This window comes from Eubalaena glacialis, chromosome 11 (genome assembly GCF_028564815.1).
Source record: "Eubalaena glacialis isolate mEubGla1 chromosome 11, mEubGla1.1.hap2.+ XY, whole genome shotgun sequence".
NCBI classification, from domain to species: Eukaryota; Metazoa; Chordata; class Mammalia; order Artiodactyla; family Balaenidae; genus Eubalaena; species Eubalaena glacialis.
Genome location: NC_083726.1, coordinates 70,974,697 through 70,994,638, shown reverse-complemented (window position 1 = coordinate 70,994,638; position 19,942 = coordinate 70,974,697). Strand labels below are relative to the sequence as shown.

The 19,942-nt window shown below is 35.8% G+C and overlaps 1 protein-coding gene across 1 annotated transcript in view; it reads right to left on the bottom strand.

The window, feature by feature from the left end:
- Positions 1-19,942, bottom strand: part of ADAMTS20 (ADAM metallopeptidase with thrombospondin type 1 motif 20) — a 205,735-nt gene that overhangs the window by 105,493 nt on the left and 80,300 nt on the right. The window contains exons 8-11 of the mRNA XM_061204404.1: positions 9,839-9,944; positions 7,870-8,016; positions 5,871-6,012; positions 4,172-4,276 (exon numbers count right to left, since the gene is read on the bottom strand). Of these exons, the coding sequence (XP_061060387.1) occupies positions 4,172-4,276; positions 5,871-6,012; positions 7,870-8,016; positions 9,839-9,944 (500 nt within the window). The remainder of the gene's footprint in view (positions 1-4,171; positions 4,277-5,870; positions 6,013-7,869; positions 8,017-9,838; positions 9,945-19,942) is intronic.

Here is a 19,942-nt window from a genome sequence, read left to right as displayed (position 1 = left end):
CTATCTCATTCAAAGTCTCAAAGATCACTTCGTTCCTTGCTTTCATCAAGAAAGTGGAAATGTACAAAAGAATCTGCCCAAAATCTCCCACCATCCCTTCTACCCACCCTTTGTGCCCTCCATTGGAACAAATCATTCAATATGAGAAAGCCATTATAAAAGTGAACAAAAACAAACTCTCAGAATAGAATATACTACGTGCATGTAAATTTTGTGGGCATCTTCTAGAAACATTTAAAGATTCCTTGCATGTTCCTTATTTATTTATGTATTTCTGAGAGGGCAAAGCATGAAAAAGAATGTTATACTATTCACCATGTAGTAAAATTAACTCATCATCAGATGGGTTCAGCATGTCTTCATGCAAATAGATTTACTACCAAAAGCATTTAACAGACATCTCACACGTAAGACAGTCACAAGATAAAGGAACTAGAGGAGAGTGTTAAGGCCAAATTATGGATATTTGTTTAAATTTTCCTTTAATAACAGGTCCATTTAATACTGAAAATGGCTAATGCATAGGGGCTCACTATTTTTAATTGATTTTTTTAAAAAGAGAATTTATACCTATCATGATCCACATTTTATCCCAAATGCCACCTCTACCTTTAATCTACATGGGCTTTATAGTAGGTTTCAGTATCTCATCATATTTACCTGAATTCCAGCAAACCCATGCCCTCCATACCATATCACCGGGGGAATATTTAAGTGGCTAATAAGCAAATGAAAAGATGCTCAAAATTGATAATAATCAGGATAAGGCAAGTTAAAATCACAATGAAATTCTATTTTGCACCCATCTAGAATGGCTAAAATTTTGTTAAGGCTAACACTATCAAAAATTGGCAAGGAATGCAAAGCGACTCAAACTTTCATATTTACATTGCTTGGTAAGTCTAAAATGGTTCACATATTTTGGAAAATTGTTTGGTACTTTCTTATGAAGTTAAACACACACCTACCCTATGACCCAGAAATTCTACTCTAGGTATTTACTCAAGAGAAATGCAAACATATGTCCACAAGAAGACTTATACAAGGATGCTCACAGCAGCTTTATTCATAAAAGCCAAAACCTGGTAATGACCCAAATATCCATCAACAGGAAAATGGCAAACAAATTATGGTGCAGCTGAATTACACTGCAACATAAAGGAATGAAGTACTGATGCACACAACAATTTGAATGAAACTCCAAAACATTATGTTGAAAAAAAGCAGCTTGACCCACTCGCTCCTTGCCAAGACAGAGTATACTGTATAGTTTCATTTACTTAAAATCAAGAACACACAGGAGATGGGGCAAAGATGGTAGACCCTGAGCTCACCTCCTTCCATGGGCACACAAAAATTGCAACTATTTACAGAGCAACTATCAATGAGAATGACCTGAAGACTAGCAGAAAAGATCTATAACTACAGATATAAAGAAGGAAGCACAACGAGATGGGTAAGAGAGAACATAGTACAGTTAAGACCCACACCCCTGGGTAGGCAACCCACAATCAAGAGGATAATTACAATTGCAGAGGTTCTCCCCAAGGACCCAGAGGTCCAAAACCCACATCAGGCTCCCCGGACTGGGAGTCCTGCACTGGGCAGACGAGCCCCACAATGTCTGGCTTTGAAGGCCAGCAAGGCTTACTTGCAGGAGAGCCAGAGGGCTGTAGGAAACAGAGACGCCACTCTTAAAAGGCACACAAAAAATCTCATATGCTCCAAGACCCAGGGAAGAAGCAGGAATTTGAAAGAAGCCTGGGTCAGACCCACTTGCTGATCTTGGAGAGCCTCCCAGAGAGGGAGAAAGCAACTGGGACTCACCCTGGAAACACAGACTCTGGCAGGAGACATTTTAGGGAGCTCATCCTACCACAAGGACACTGGTACTGGCAAGCACCATTTTTAATCCTCCTGCTAGCTTATTAGCATCAGGACCTGGCCCCACTCACCAGGCTGCTGGCACCAGTCCTGGAACGCCCAGCCCCTAGATCCCCAGAGACTTGCAGCCAGCCACCAGACAGAGCTCCACCCACCAAGGGGCGGGAATCAGCCCTGGTACCCCCTGGGCCCTGGCCCCGCCACCGGCTGGCCTACATGGACTCTGGGACGAACAGGGCCCTGCAGCCATGGACCTGGACCAGATTCAGCACACCAGTGGACCAGCACTAGCCCTGGGACGTCCTGGGCCTTAGCCCGCCTACCAGCAAACTGACCAGCTCTAGGACCCCCAGGCCCCACAGTTAGAGACCCCAGAACCCAGCTCCGCCCACCATGGGCCACCACTAGCCCTGGGACCAGATTCACCCACTAATGGGCAGGTACCAGTGCCTGGACTCCCTGGACCCCACGGACACCATCCCTGGGAAGCACCATGGCCCCACAGCCAGCTGTCCTGGGATCCAGCCCCACCCACCAGTAAGCTAGCACCAGGACCAAGCCTCTCCTAACCATGCAGCCAGCCGCACCACGACCCAGCCACACCCACAAGTGGCCAGCAGCCTCCGCACAAGGCAGAACCTGGCAACCAACAAGACCAAGAAGACTGAAATCATATCAAGCATCTTTTCTGACCACAATCCTATGAGACCTGAAATCAACTACAAGAAAAATATTGTAAAATACACAAACATGTGGAGGCTAAACAACATGCTACTAAACAACCAATGGGTCACTGAAGAAATAAAAAATACCTAGAGACAAATGAAAATAAAAACACAACAATCCAAAATCTATGGAACGTAGCAAATGCAGTTCTAAGGGGAATGTTTGTAGCAACACAAGCCTACCTCAGGAAACAAGGAAAATCTCAAGTAAACAACTTAACCTTATACCTAAAGGAACTAGGGTAAAAAGAACAAACAAAACTCAATGTTAGTAGAAGGAAAGAAATCATAAAGGCCAGAGAAGAAATTAATAAAATAGTTACAAAAAAATAATAGAAAAGATCAATGAAACTAAGAGCTGGTTCTTTGAAAAGATAAGCAAAATTGATTTATTCAGACCCATCAAGAAAAAGAAGAGAAAGGGCTAAAATCAATAAAATCAGAAATGAAAAAGGAGAAGTTACAACTGACACCACAGAAACACAAGGGATCCTAAGAAATTACTATAAATGATTATATGCCAATAAAATGGACAACCTAGAAGAAATGGACAAATTCCTAGAAATATACAATCTCTCAAGACTAAATCCCAGGAAGAAAAAGAAAATATAAAAACACCAGTTCATGAAGTTCACTAGTAATGAAATTGAATCAGTAATTTAAAAAATTCCCAACTAATGAAAGTCCAGGGCCAGAGGGCTTCACAAGTGAATTTTACCAAACATTTAGAGAAGAGTTAACACTTATTCTTCTCACACTATTCCAAAAAATTACAGAGGAAGGAATGCTTCCGAATTCATTCTACAAGGCCAGCATCACACTGATACCAAAACCAGACAAAGATATCACAAAAAAAGAAAATTACAGACCAGTATCACTGATGAACATAGATGCAAAAATCTTCAACAAAATATTAGTAAACTGAATTCAACAATACATTAAAAGGATCATACACCATGATCAAGTGGGATTTATCCCAAGGATTCAATCATTCAATATCCGCAAATCAATCAATGTAATATACCACATTTCATTATCTTGGTGAACCCTATCACTTGACATCATGTTGGCAGATTTAGATACGTTCATGACTGATGCTAGAATGGCAAAGATGTAGTATGGTAGGCAGTTTATCTTGCAGTACAATGTATTTTAAACATTAACACCAATAAAGATCTGAAGAAGCCACTTAAAACTTTCAATTATACTTATCTGAATTTTTAGGATAAAACGTATACAATGGTAACATCCTTGAATTTGGGGGATTTGCTGTAATATCTATGGGTAGACTCATTTTTAATAACAAGACTATAATATGCTTAGATAACTAAATATCCATGTTATTATGTAACTATAATATCCATCTGCTAGGTCTTGAGAAAAAGGGTAAAATTAAAATTTTAATTCACTTGACAACATACTACATCAAACAAATATGACAAAAACATTAATTCAACTAGCAGAACAATAGTTGACAGCGAAAAGGTAGAATGCTGAAACGCAGAGCAATCGCATCCTTGGATAATCTCTTGATACAAGACTCACCCTTCGAGAAAACCTACCATCCCAGGACCACAGTTTGTTCCATCTGCCAGTGGCATGTGTTGAGTGCGACAGCCCTTGTGAACTCCTTCTGCACTCGTGCACCAGAGACGCCTGCATTGTTTCTGCAGAGTAAGAAAAGGCAGGCAAGCAAGAGTGAAAATAACGCTGTAAACACGGAATCAATTCAGTATCATGCATTGGTTTATAAGCTGATCCTAGGTACTTCCTGGTTTCATGGTCAGAGCGGGAAATAATCAGTAAAAAAATCTTTGCTAGGTCAGTCCTAGTCATCGATTTTCCTCTAAACACATAAAATGGCAACATTTCATGTTTTAAAACTTTTGGATTATCATCAAACACTGAACAATGGAAGAGATGTCTTGGAGTAGAAGTATTCAAAATTATGTGAGACATTTTTCTCTCTTTGCAAGACATTTTTCTAAAGGACTTTTTGTTGTTAAATGTTATTCACAAGGAGCTTCCAAAAGTCCCTTTTGATTCAACAGTGGAATGTATGAATAATGTGCATAGAAATATGGTATAATGTATACTGGTTTCCTATTTTGTGAATATAATGCATACTTTCAACTTTTGAACAAAGAGTTCTGAAGTTTTCACAAGATACGAAAATCCACAGCGGCTCACAGGAGCTATACCCAAGATAATCCCTTTCTGTTTCTGAATTTAAATTCAAAGTTCATTCAGTACCTAAGTCAGGTAGGAAAGAAATGTATCTTTTATAACAAAAAATTAAGGTAAATCTTCCCCCCTCCAAAGCAGATGTTTAAAACCTTATAAAATATGTGATTATAAATTTAAGATTTTAGGAATAATATTCACTGTATGGAACATGCTTTGTATGCCCCTGTGCTCACTGTTAAGTAACTTTCATTCATTCATTTATTCATACATTGCTTCATTCATTCACACATTCATTTATTCATTCATTCAACATGCAGTAAGCATTTATTTTCTTGTGCCTATTACGTGGCCGACCCTGAACTGCACCCTGGGGATATTTAAATGAATAAATAAGGCTGGATTCCTGGTCCAATGATCCTCACAATCGAGTAGTATAGTAAGCAATTTGGCAAAGTTTTATACAGGAATGAAGAAAATGGAATGAGTATTCTGCTTGGAAAAGTAAGGCATGGATTCACCAAAGTAGTGACATTTATTCAAACTAAATCCTAAATTTAATTTACCCTCAAAATAAGGTAAAATCTTGGTTATAGATTCAGTAAAAATGTTAACTCAGCTATTTCGGTGGAAATTTAAAGCATCTAACCTGTGAAAAATCCTCAAAATAAATTATAGAGTAATGGTTTAATGAAAACTAAACAACAAGACCTAAATTTCATTCCTTTGGATTCAAATCTGTATAAATTAAAATGTAGTCTCTGAGATTCCTGGGGCCTTTAATACAATTCATTATCAAAACACTTATATTTTCTTCTCCCACCCGCAAAACAACATCATTTGAAAATAACTATTTGAATGCTTTTAATTTTCAGTAACCTCTCTGTGACTCTGTTTTCTGACTGGGGATACTTTTTTAAACCTCTTCCTGACAAACACTAAATTTTTCTAATACTTAAAAATTTTTAAGATATATTCAGCACACTGTCTGTCCAAGAGAATAAATGTACATTTTGAAATGTAGTCAAACTACAACTTTATGGTAGTTTTCAAACAAAAGGACATAATTTTTCTTACCAAATAGGGACACACTTGTGATCCAGGACCAAACATAAGTTCACATTGCTTGTTTACATCATACACTGATCCAGGAAGTTGTGAAGACAGATCGTATATTCTTCCATTTGGTTTGTCAAGGAGGCATTCCCCATGACCAGTACTGTAACAATGACAGAAAACAAAGTATTGTGAATACATATGGATGCATTTCAGTATAAGATTCTTTATCACATTTTCTATAGCTCTGCACTTTCAAAGAGACTATCAGTATTTTTTCATAATTTAAAAACCAACTCACATGGAAGTCAGTATGAAAACCTCAGTTTATAAAGGACATTTTATGTGTTTGTTCTCATTTGATCCCCACAACTGCCTTAAAGGTAAACATTTTTAAAAAAGAATAACAAATAAACAAAAATTCATCACAATATCATGTTTGAAACATACATTCCTATTTTGATCACACTACACTTTTGGTCTGCTTTGCTATCCAATAGCAATGCCCTATATCTAATGTCCAAATTGTCAAAATGTAAAAAGTAAAGTTTTCAGATCATCTGAGAAAGTACATTGATAGCTCTAAGTGACAACAAAACAAAGGAATTTCCAAAAGTGTTATGTGGTCTCCATCTCAAGAGGTTTTTTAGGAAAAGAATGTAAAGCAGAGTCAATAATGTCAGCTTTGGGAGTTTGCATTTGGGTCTCATCACTTCCCAGAATGCATGGTGTGAACAAGTTATTTAGCCTCCCTGAGCCTAAGTCTCCTTATCTGTAAATTGAGAGTGGTAGTGTCTACCTTGCAAATTGCTATTAAAATATATGATATAACATCTTTAAGGAGTTAGAAAAGTGGTAGATAGTGGTGAAAATGTGTATTTGTTATTCCTAGTTTGTCACACGATAGATAGTCTGCAGAAAACTTTGTGAAAATGTTCAGCCATTCTAATTGGGTTAAAAGCAGCAATTTATTCAATTGAAATAATTAGAAGAAATATCTTGGGGGGGATTTTTTATGGCTAGAGGGCATATTAAATTTTGTCCCAAAAATGAACATGTAATTTTTAAAATACCCATTGGCTAGAATCATATTACCCCCTTCCAAAAATAAGCACACCCACTAGTATTTTTAATCAATACCTCAGTCAGCAATTGAACAAAGCTATATGCAATCATGTATAGATCAGCAACTGTGTATTGTGCTTTCAAATCAAGTTCCCATACGAGGATAAACAATCACTGCTGATTATAATTAAGGGATATATTTATACATATATATTCCAAAACATGGTTTCATTTATTCCTGTAGTTCTCGTAAAGATAGGTAACTAAAACTGCACAAATTGGTGATTAGAATATGTAGTAGAAAAAACTCAAACAGTATTGTGTTTATAAGAGCTTGGCCTTGCCTTTTGAACAAGTTTCAGTAAGTAGGATAGAAACACCATTTGGATAAGAAGTTGGGAAGCAGAGAAACCTGGTAGGAGTTGAAGAGGCAAGGCAAGAACAATCTGGATCTGCCTCCTGTCTTCAGAGCTGGGAAGAGCCTCCAAAGAACAGGTAAACCTAGAGATTCCATATCCCTTCAGAGAACTATTTGTAATATTCATAGTTTGAATTTAGCTATTCTCTGCCCTTCAAGGGCACCTCAAACTTGAGCTAAACTCCTCTTAAACTATTACCTAGTAGCTCCTGAAAAAATTCAAACACACACAAGAAAGCTTTGATTCCCATTAAGTCTCCCCCTAAAAGAAGTTTTTCCCATAACAGAGAGCCCAAATAATAAAAAAAAAATGATAGTTAGATCTGAACTGCCCCCCCGCACACCAAAAATATTAGTTAAGAATGAAATAATAAAATTCTTTTCTTGTTTTTAAACATCCATTTGTACAGTGAAAGTAAGCTTAAACAATCAAAAACTCAACAGAGATTGAACCACTCTAAAAGAACATACAAGTTTCAAATTTCATAATCTAATAAATGTTCAATTATTTAACTAAAGTAACACAAAATCACTTACTCTAGGAATTCAGTGATATATTTCTGACTACATTTTGACCAGGTCCAAGGACTTGTGTGGTAATTTAAAGTTGGAGCCATTACATGATATTGATGTTTAATTCCAGTTTCCTTACATTTAAAACTATCATCGTGTGGAACATTAAATCTAAAAATAAAAATAAACACTTAAAAAAGAATACTAAAATATGTATACAACATTAGAAACAGATCTCTTATATTTAAAGTATAATCTAAAATGCAGATAAATCTGATTACATCAGGATTTGTACTCTTGACCTCTCCATAAAGTATTGTAATGCTAGGGTTACCTTCATGTTTAGGAGCACATGATGTCTGAGAAACAGTAGATTATAACTTTGATCAGTAGCACAGTCTGTTGATTTGGTATTTGAATTTAAACATTCAAAATATTTGGATTCTGGCTCACTTCATCACAATATGGACTTAGCATTAACATAAAAATAACTGTAGTTTCCAACACACATACCCTAGGAGATGTGTGTGGAAAGATTAGGTGAAGGCTCTACCACACTGAATTCCAGACCATTGACTATCACTACAGTATCAAAAAAAAAAAAAAAACACAAAAAAAACACTTCTTTAATTTCGTATCACTCTATATTTTCCATCTATTTCATATGAAACAGTCTAAGTGCTCTTTCTGGTTTATAATCAATAAGTGATGATTTGATTGAACTGGAATAATAAAAATATTCCTAAAGGGCAACCAAATCTTCACAACAAGAGCAATGATATTAAATGATTAGCTGGTCAGCAACAAATCCTACACATTCTTTTGAGGACCCCAGTAAAAACTCACATTTAGAAGAAACCACTTGATTCAGATCCTTGCCTGTCGAAATTTGTACGTAAATCAGTATTTTTATTAAACTACTTACCTATATTCTAAAGACACGTAAAGAGTTTCTCAGGAAGAAAATAAATGTCTAAGATGGTACCCTCTGCAAGAACACTCTTCTCCTAGTTAGCACCAGTAGTAACCAGAAATCAGTGCTTTCCAGATGTTGCAATGCATGATGTAGGTTCCTGATCTGCCCCCACTTCAACAAACAATATAAAAATCTGAGTGTGCATCTTGTGGATGGTCATGAGATATAACCATGCTAAAGGGAACTGAAGAGGCACTAGTTTAATAAAAATGATCTCCACTTGAAATTATTCCAGCTGAATACTCTAATGACGTTAAGCCATGACCAGGAAAAGAAAATGTAGTCAAGAGAGGCAACTCTAGCTTCAATTCCTTATTAGCAGATAACCAAGAAATCAAAGGAGTACTGGGGGTACATTTGGGGTCATTTTTCAGGGGATGAGTTTCAGAGGGGTTTCTGATTTTCTCTGGGAGCTCCAAGGGTATCATGGGAAATCACGGCCTCCACATTCTTAGAGCATAAAACCCCAGTAGAATTTTTAATAATGCAGGAACAGATAGGAGAATCTCAAATTTAAAAAAACAAAAAATTATGGAACTGGGAGGAAATTTTTTAAAAAATCTTTTAGTAATTAAGAAATTCCCACAGGCCACATCTTCTGCTGGGGCTCTGAGCTATAAAAGCAAGAAATGAATTGGTACTACAAATATTTTGGGGAGTTCCCCAGAACCAGGGGCCCCTGCAGGCCCTCCCATAAGATGGTAGAGCACAGTACCTGGTCATGTATAGGATAACAAGGGATAGAGGCCAGAAGTGCTTGTCATGTAATCCAATACAGTAAATGAAATAAAAGAATTCCCAAGCTCTAGTTCTTTGCTTAGTCTGTTGATCTGTGCAGCCTGTCTGACCTAACATAGATCACAAAAGAGCCAGAGTTAGAATTTCAGGGGTGAAAATTACACTACTAATACTTTATAAAGATATAAAGGTGCTAATTACTCAATTGAAGATAGAATTTTAGACATTTGTGCAATGGTATATAGAAGGCACGTTACTGAGGTGACAGAAGGTACTTACACATGCCCAAGCTCGTGGGCTATGGTAAAGGCAGCACTGAGTCCATTTTCTTCACTAATAGAGCAGCTCCGTAAAGGATCACACAGGGTACCTAATTCTGCTAAACCTGAAAAATTTCACGTTTGTATTTCAACAAAATGGGAAATACCAGAATCATAAAGAAAGCACTAAAGCATTTATCATTGGCATTACTACTTAGAAATGAATGCAGTTGACTGTTAATATTGCATGAACGTTTTGTAAGGTGAAGAAAAAACAACAGAATGATTTGTCTGTAGTTGAAATCTTTTTAGCAAATTCTTGGATTCTTTTACTGAAGAAAATAATCCAAAATATGGGATAGGCAAACAATTTTTTAAAAAACAGAAAAATGAAAAGAACATTTATTACAGGAAGAATGAAGTTTTAGGCCACATTAGTGTGAGTAATAGGAAAGGTAATAAATGTTTAAATTGGTAATAGCAATAATAAAGAAAATAGCACAGAAAAATATAAATTATAAATTTTCTTTTATTTTTTAAAGTTTTGAAGCAGCATACAATTATTCAATTACCATATGATAATTAAATGAGTAAAAATATGTTAAAAGCTTAGAATAGTGCCTGAATTTAATATGTGTTAAATAAAACATGATAATGATATAATCACTGGAAGCACTTGATTTTGTAACCACTTCAGCAATGGGAAATGTATCACATGTCAAGATCTAGTCACTCATTTAAATAACAACGTGCAACTCTGCAACTCGAATTGCTGCTGAAAGAAGACAGCATGAACTGGTTGGACACCAAAGACATCAATAGTTACAGTTGATATAGTCTTTTAGTCTAGAAAAAGAAATTCAAAATAAATGTTCATTATAATAATCCTACTCCATCATCAACCAAGTTAGCATTTCATTTTACTTTTTAACATAATACAATGGTTTTTGCTATTGCTAGCCTTCAATATTTGCCTGCAAATTTATCTGTTCTCCTACAATGATTCCTTTCATTAAAAAAAGATTATCATATATAAAATAACCAGTTTCTTACTGTAAAGTTTTGCATTTAGAAATTTCTTAATATAAAATAAATACTTATATTAGCTACTGTGTTTTAGCTCCCTCTTCCTATGTATTCTTTTAGTCATAAATGTTTAGTCATAAATGTCAGAATAAACTGAACACATTTCTTTCATGAATATGCTGGTGTTCCCTTGCCTTCATTAGTATTTTCAATTTGCCTAGTGGCTCAATTCCAGTGTATTCATTTTCAGGGCTGTGTATTTGGAACACAATATTGACTCCATTACCACCTAAACTTTATGTTTCATGCTTAAAGATAGATATATTCTAAACTGAACATTTTAGTCACATGACATATCTGTAAAAATATGCATTGCATATGATTAGAGACCATGATCAAATATCTCCATAGGAAAGACCAACAAAAATCAAAGTAAATGTATAGCCTTATGGTACCAAGCAGCCGGCTGAGGGTTTGTGCCTAGATTCACTCACGTTGATTAAGGGTTCTCTAAAACTGGGCAGAGATAGAATAAAGGAGCACAGGCCTAAATCTGACACAGATTCCCCATGTTTGGAAGGGCAAGAAGCTACACAGAGTCACCAATCCGTCATGTTAAAGAATAAAAACCATGTTTTAACATACTTTATAAAACATGCTCAGAGACTAAGGCAACAGTACTTGCAAAAGGATATATAAGCAGGAAACCTAGTAATTATTACCAACATCTTGTATTTGTCATTAAGAACTATCCTTAGGGTGTGTTCAATTGAGGAGTTAAGAATAAAGGAGCAGCAGCTACTCAGGAGAGGAGTTTTTGGGGCAATGGGAGAAGTATAAGAAAGCAAATCCAACTCCAAGAAAAACACTGAATCTTCTCCTATGTCGTGTTTTGCAAGTTCCCAAATAGAGGCACTTTTTGCACTCAGAACCCATTGCCTAAAATCCTGGCCGAGTCCCTGGGTGGAGAAAGACCCTGTAAAACATCCATGTGGCTGACAGGGACTTGGTGCTCCAGCCTGGGGTCAGGGCTGAGCCTCTGATGTGGGAGAGCTGAGTTCAGGACATTGGACCACCAGAGACCTCCTGGCCCCAGGTAATATCAATCAGTGAGAGCTCTCCCAGAGATCTCCGTCTCAACGCTAGGACCCAGCTCCACCCAACAGCCAGCAAGCTCCAGTGATGGAGGCCCTATGCCAATCAACTAGCAAGACAGGAACACAAGCCCACCCATTAGCAAAGAGGCTGCCTAAAATCATACTAAGTTCACAGACACCCCAAAACACACCACCAGACGTGGGCCTGCCCACCAGAAAGAAAACATCCAGACCCACCCAACAGAACACAGGCACCAGTCCTCTCCACCAAGCCTACACAAGCCACTGAACCAACCTCACCCACTGGGGGCAGATACCAAAAACAACAGGAACTACGAACCTGTAGCCTGCGAAAAGGAGACCCCAAACGCAGTAAGTTAAACAAAATGAGAAGACAGAGAAATATGCAGCAGATGAAGGAGCAAGGTAAAAACCCACCAGACCAAACAAATCAAGAGGAAATAAGCAGTCTACCTAAAAAAGAATTCAGGGTAATGATAGTAAGGATGATCCAAAATCTTGGAAATAGAATGGAGAAAATACAAGAAACATTTAACAAGGACCTAGAAGAACTAAAGAGCAAACAAACAATGATGAACAACACAATAAATGAAATTAAAAATTCTCTAGAAGGAATCAATAGCAGAATAACTGAGGCAGAAGAACGGATAAGTGACCTGGAAGATAAAATAGTGGAAATAACTACCGCAGAGCAGAATAAAGAAAAAAGAATGAAAAGAATTGAGGACAGTCTCAGAGACCTCTGGGACAATATTAAATGCACCAACATTCGAATTATAGGGGTCCCAGAAGAAGAGAAAAAGAAAGGGTCTGAGAAAATATTTGAAGAGATTATAATTGAAAACTTCCCTAACACGGGAAAGGAAATAATCAATCAAGTCCTGGAAGCACAGGGAGTCCCATAGAGGATAAATCCAAGGAGAAACATGCCAAGACACATATTAATCAAACTATCAAAAATTAAATATAAAGAAAACATATTAAAAGCAGCAAGGGAAAAGCAACTAATAACATACAAGGGAATCCCCATAAGGTTAAGAGCTGATCTTTCAGCAGAAACTCTGCAAACCAGAAGGGAGTGGCAGGACATATCTAAAGTGATGAAAGGGAAAAAACTACAACCAAGACTCCTCTACCCAGCAAGGATCTTATTCAGATTCGATGGAGAAATTAAAATCTTTACAGACAAGCAAAAGTTAAGAGAATTCAGCACCACCAAACCAGCTTTACAACAGATGCTAAAGGAACTTCTCTAGGCAGGAAACACAAGAGAAGGAAAACACCTACAAAAACAAACCCAAAACAATTAAGAAAATGGTAATAGGAACATACATATTAATAATTACCTTAAATGTAAATGGATTAAATGCTCCAACCAAAGACATAGACTGGCTGAACAGATACAAAAAGAAGACCCATATATATGCTGCCTACAACAGACCCACTTCAGACCTAGGGACACATATAGACTGAAAGCGAGGGGATGGAAAAATATATTCCATGCAAATTAAAATCAAAAGAAAACTGGAGTAGCAATTCTCATATCAGACAAAGTAGACTTTAAAGACTATAATAAGAGACAAAGAAGGACACTACATAATGATCAAGGGATCAATCCAAGAGAAGATATAACAATTGTAAATATTTATGCACTCAACATAGGAGCACCTCAATACATAAGGCAAATGCTAACAGCCATAAAAGAGGAAATTGACAGTAACACAATAATAGTAGGGGACTTTAACACCCCACTTTCACCAAGGACAGATCATCCAAAAGGAAAATAAATAAGGAAACACAAGCTTTAAATGACATATTAAACAAGATGGGCTTTATTGATATTAATAGGACATTCCATCCAAAAACAACAGAATACACTTTCTACTCAAGTGCTCATGGAACATTCTCCAGGATACATCATATCCTGGGTCACAAATCAAGCCTTGATAAATTTTAAAAAACTGAAATCGTACCAACTACCTTTTCCAACCATAACGCTATGAGACTAGATATTAATCACAGGAAAAAACTGTAAAAAATACAAACACATGGAGGCTAAATGATATGCTACTTAATAACCAAGAGATCACTGAAGAAATCAAAGAGGAAATCAAAAAATACCTAGAAACAAATGACAATGAAAACACGATGACCCGAAACCTATGGGATGCAGCCCAAGAAGTTCTAAGAGGGAAGTTTATAGCAATACAATCCTACCTTAAGAAACAAGAAACATGTCAAATAAACAACCTAACCTTACACCTAAAGCAATTAGAGAAAAAAGAACAAAACCCCCCCCAAAGTTAGCACAAGGAAAGAAAGATCAGATCAGATATAAATGAAAAAGAAATGAAGGAAACAATAGCAAAGATCAATAAAACTAAAAGCTGGTTCTTTGAGAAGATAAACAAACTTGATAAACCATTAGCCAGACTCATCAAAAAAAAAAAAGGGAGAAGACTCAAATCAACAGAATTGGAAATGAAAAAGAAGTAGCAACTGACACTGCACAAATACAAAGGATCATGAGAAATTACCACCAGCAACGATATGCCAATAAAATGGACAACCTGGAAGAAATAGACAAATCCTTAGAAAAGCACAACCTTCTGAGACTGAACCAGGAAGAAATAGAAAATATAAACAGACCAATCACAAGCACTGAAATTGAGGCTGTGATTAAAAATCTTCCAACAAACAAAGGCCCAGGACCAGATGGCTTCACAGGCGAATTCTATCAAACATTTAGAGAAGAGCTAACACCTATCTTTCTCAAACTCTTCCAAAATATAGCAGAGGGAGGAACACTCCCAAACTCATTCTACAAGGTCAACATCATCCTGATATCAAAACCAGACAAAGATGTCACAAAAAAAGAAAACTACAGGCCAATATCACTGATGAACATAGATGCAAAAATTCTCAACAAAATACTAGCAAACAGAATCCAACAGCACATTAAAAGGATCATACACCATGATCAAGTGGGGTTTATCCCGGGAAGGCAGGACTTCAATATACGCAAATCAATCAATGTGATACACCATACTGACAAATTGAAGGATAAAAACCATAATAGAAAATAACACACCATTGTAAAGCAATTACACTCCAATAAAGATGTTTAAAAAAAAGCATATGATAATCTCAATAGATGCAGAAAAAGCTTTGGACAAAATTCAACATCCATTTATGATAAAAACTCTCCAGAAAGTAGGCATAGAGGGAACCCACCTCAACATAATAAAGGCCATATATGACAAACCCACAGCCAACATTGTTCTCAATGGTGAAAAACTGAAACCATTTCCTCTAAGATCAGCAACAAAACTAGGTTGCCCACTCTCAGCAATATTATTCAACATAGTTTTGGAAGTTTTAGCAGCAGCAATCAGAGAAGAAAAAGAAATAAAAGGAATCCAAATTGGAAAAGAAGAAGTAAAACTGTCACTGTTTGCAGATGACATGATACTATACATAGAGAATCCTAAAGATGTTACCAGAAAACTACTAGAGCTAATCAATGAATTTGGTAAAGTAGCAGGATACAAAATTAATGCACAGAAATCTCTTGCATTCCTATACACTAGTGATGAAAAATCCGAAAGAGAAATTAAGGGAACACTCCCATTTACCACTGCAACAAAAGAATAAAATACCTAGAAATAAACCTACCTAAGGAGACAAAAGACCTGTATGCAGAAAACTATAAGACACTGATGAAAGAAATTAAACACGATACAAACAGATGGAAAGATATACCATGTTCTTGGATTGGAAGAATCAACAATGTGAAAATGACTACAATACCCATAGCAATCTACAGATTCAACGCAATCCCTATCAAACTACCAATGGCATTTTTCACAGGACTAGAACAAAAAATTTCACAATTTGTATGAAAACACAAAAGACTGCGAATAGCCAAAGCAATCTTGAGAAAGAAAAACGGAGCGGGAGGAATCAGGCTCCCTGACTTCAGACTATACTACAAAGAGACAGTAATCAAGACAGTATGGTACCAGCATAAAAACAGAAATATAGATCAATGGAACAGGATAGAAAGCCCAGAGATAAACCCACGCACATATGGTCACCTTATCTTTGATAAAGGAGGCAAGAATATACAGTGGAGAAAAGATAGCCTCTTCAATACGTGGTGCTGGGAAAACTGGACAGCTACATGTAAAAGAATGAAATTAGAACACTCCCTAACACCATATACAAAAATAAACTCAAAATGGATTAAAGACCTAAATGTAAGGCCAGACACTATCAAACTCTTAGAGGAAACATAGGCAGAACACTCTATGACATAAATCACAGCAAGATTCTTTTTGACCCACCTCCTAGAGAAATGGAAATAAAAACAAAAATAAACAAATGGGACCTAATGAAACTTAAAAGTTTTGCACAGCAAAGGAAACCATAAAAAAGACCAAAAGACAAATCTCAGAATGGGCGAAAATATTTGGAAATGAAGCAACTGACAAAGGATTAATCTCCAAAATATACAAGCAGCTCATGCAGCTCAATATCAAAAAAACAAACAACCCAATCCAAAATGGGCAGAATACCTAAATATACATTTCTCCAAAGAAGATATACAGATTGCCAACAAACACACGAAAAGATGCTCAACATCACTAATCATTAGAGAAATGCAAATCAAAACTACAATGAGGTATCACCTCACACCGGTCAGAATGGCCATTATCAAAAAATCTACAAACAGTAAATGCTGGAGAGGGTGTGGAGAAAAGGGAACCCTCTTGTACTGTTGGTGGGAATGTAAATTGATACAGCCACTATGGAGAACAGTATGGAGGTTCCTTAAAAAACTAAAAATAGAATTACCATATGACCCAGCAATCCCACTACTGGGCATATACCCTGAGAAAACCATAATTCAAAAAGAGACATGTACCCCAATGTTCACTGAAGCACTATCTACAATAGCCAATACATGGAAGCAACCTGAGTGTCCATCGACAGATGAATGGATAAAGAAGATGCGGCACATATTCACAATGGAATATTACTCAGCCATATAAGAAACGAAATTGAGTTATTTGTAGTGAGGTGGATGGACATAGAGTCTGTCATACAGAGTGAAGTAAGTCAGAAAGAGGAAAACAAATACCATATGCTAACACATATATATGGAATCTAAAAAAAAAAAAAATGGTCTGATGTACCTAGAGGCAGGACAGCAATAAAGATGCAGACGTAGATAATGGACTTGAGGACACAGGGAGGGGGAAGGGTAAGCTGGGATGAAGTGAGAGAGTAGCATTGACATATATACACTACCCAATGTAAAACAGATAGCTAGTGGGAAGCAGCTGCATTGCACAGGGAGATCAGCTCGATGTTTTGTGACCACCTGGTGGGGTAGGATAGGGAAAGTGGGAAGGAGATGAAAGAGGGAGGGGAAATGGGGATATATGTATACATATAGCTGATTCACTTTGTTATACAGCAGAAACTAACACATTGTAAAGAAATTATATCACAATAAAGATGTTAAAAAAAAACTATTCTTAGTTTGTTATTTTTGTCCACATATTTTAGATGGGAAAATAAAATACTAAATCTTGTATTAATACACGCTATGTAGCCTTGGGCAAATTATTTATCCTCATTTATAAAATTGAAATTATAGGTCTTACTTCATAGGTTTGTTGTGAAGATTAAATAAGTCCAATAATGTTAACCTTAATATAGTGTATGATACATAGTAGGCACTCAAATATATCAGCTATCATTATCATCACCATTACTCTTGACCTAAAGGATAATAGGAATACTTTTATTTTCACAGTCTATGTTTCTAGATATCACTATGATTTATGTGCACAGGAGTGGCTGAAAACTGCAAAAAATGAATGGGGACCAGGAGACCACCCACTTCTACATGAATAGCCCAGAATGTCTAGCATTAAATCATTAAAAAATAGTAAGATATGGCTGACATATTCATACTTAACATTTAGTATAAAGATGTGACAACAAGGCATAGATAATGTAAGAAATATAACATATTCAATGGATTCTTCTTAGATGATTGACTCATAAAATATGTCTACAAAGTCAGAGAATAGTTTGCAAGGAGAAGAGAATGGGGTCTGTTGTAAAAATTAGAGTAGCAGGTGTCTGTTTCCACATTTGTGGAAGATTAGAGTTTCTAGACAGTCCCCCTACCACAAAGAAACTAGACCAGTATTAAAAAGTACTTTTTTAATGAATACTGACCTCACAGTGTACAAGAACTATCAAATCCCCACACCTCCAAAACCTAATATATATTCTCTTCCTGCCCATCTCATACCTATGCATGCATGCATACATACATATAAACATTTATACCATGGGCTAAATTCTAATTGGTAAGCAATGAATAGTAGGGATAGGAATTACTCTGAGGGAAAATACTGATAAAAGCAATATGATCCAGAGCTTCCTATAGGAAGTTTCAAGGTAGAGGATCTGATTCTGAATTCTCTGCCTTAAGTCAGGGACCTTGGTTAGTAACACCCTTTGGATTACAGCAAAAACAACTGAAAATCTTCTCTAGAGGAAAGCACACACTTTTTAAGTGGTCCACCACTAATCTTATGGATTAATATTAAGTAAATATGAGCTTATGATCAGAGATCACCAAACATACAAACCAACAAGTCAGCATAAGAGAAAGTTAGCAGAAACCACATATTTGGCTATCAAATATTTAGGATATGGGAATTGTCAAAGATGGTATATAAAATTACTCCAAATGAAATGTGTCAGTAAACATGAAAGGCAATTACAAATATAAGCAAATATAAAAAGAATGAAAACAAAATGAACACACAGATTTTGAATAAGAACTAACTAGGATATTTTAAATTGAAAAACATATGTTGAACTGGGAAATTCAGAGGACAGGTGAAATATCAGACTAGATGCAGCCAAAGAGAAAAATAATAAAATGCATGTTAGAGCTGCTTGAATAAAGCATGAAGATAAAAAGAAATAAAAGCATGGAAAACAATTATAATAAATGTACATGGACTAACTTTGGTAGTTAAACAGAGATTACTATGAATGTTATTTTTAAAATCCAATTATATGTTGTTTCCAATAAAAACATCTGAAGTAACAGGACATTGGAAAATTGAAGGAAAATACATCCAGCAAATACTAAACAAGAAAAAGTTGGGCTAGCTATAGTATTGCCAGACACAGTACTTTAAACATAAAGCTATACTGACTTTATTTTCTTTAAAAAGCATTATTAGAGATAAAAAAAAGTCACTACACAATTGTAAAAGGTTCAGTTCAAACTTATATATGCCTAATAAGTTAGCCTGAAAATAGATGAAACAAAAAATTTGAATACTGTAATTGTAAAAATTATAATGTAAAATTGAAAATGGAGAGAGTGACAGAGATATATTCATGTTTCAAGTAAGTGACCTAGTAAGCAAAAAATTAGTAAATATATAGTTGATTTGAACAACATAATTGGCAAGTTTGATTTAACAGGCATATAGAAACCTGTATACCACAGTTAAAGAATATACATTCTATTTAAACATACATGAAACATTTTTTTAACTGACCACATAAGAGACCATACAGGTAATACCAAAAGACTTCAAAGAATGGGTATCGTATAGATCATGTTCTCCAACTACAGTGAAATTAAATTAGAATTTAATAAACAAAAAACAGTAAGTCTCAATATATTCATAAAATTTTAAATGCATTTCTAAATTAATAAGTCAAAAAAGAAATCATGATGAATTTATACATACTTAGAATTTAGAATTTTAAATGACATGAAAAATACCTATCAAAATTTGTGGGACACAATAAAATGATACCTTCAAGTAAATCAAGTCTTAAACAATAAAATTAGAAAAGAAAAAATCCTGGATGTTATTGAGCTAGCAGTCAGTTTACATTATAAATAGAACAGCATGAGTAAATTGGAA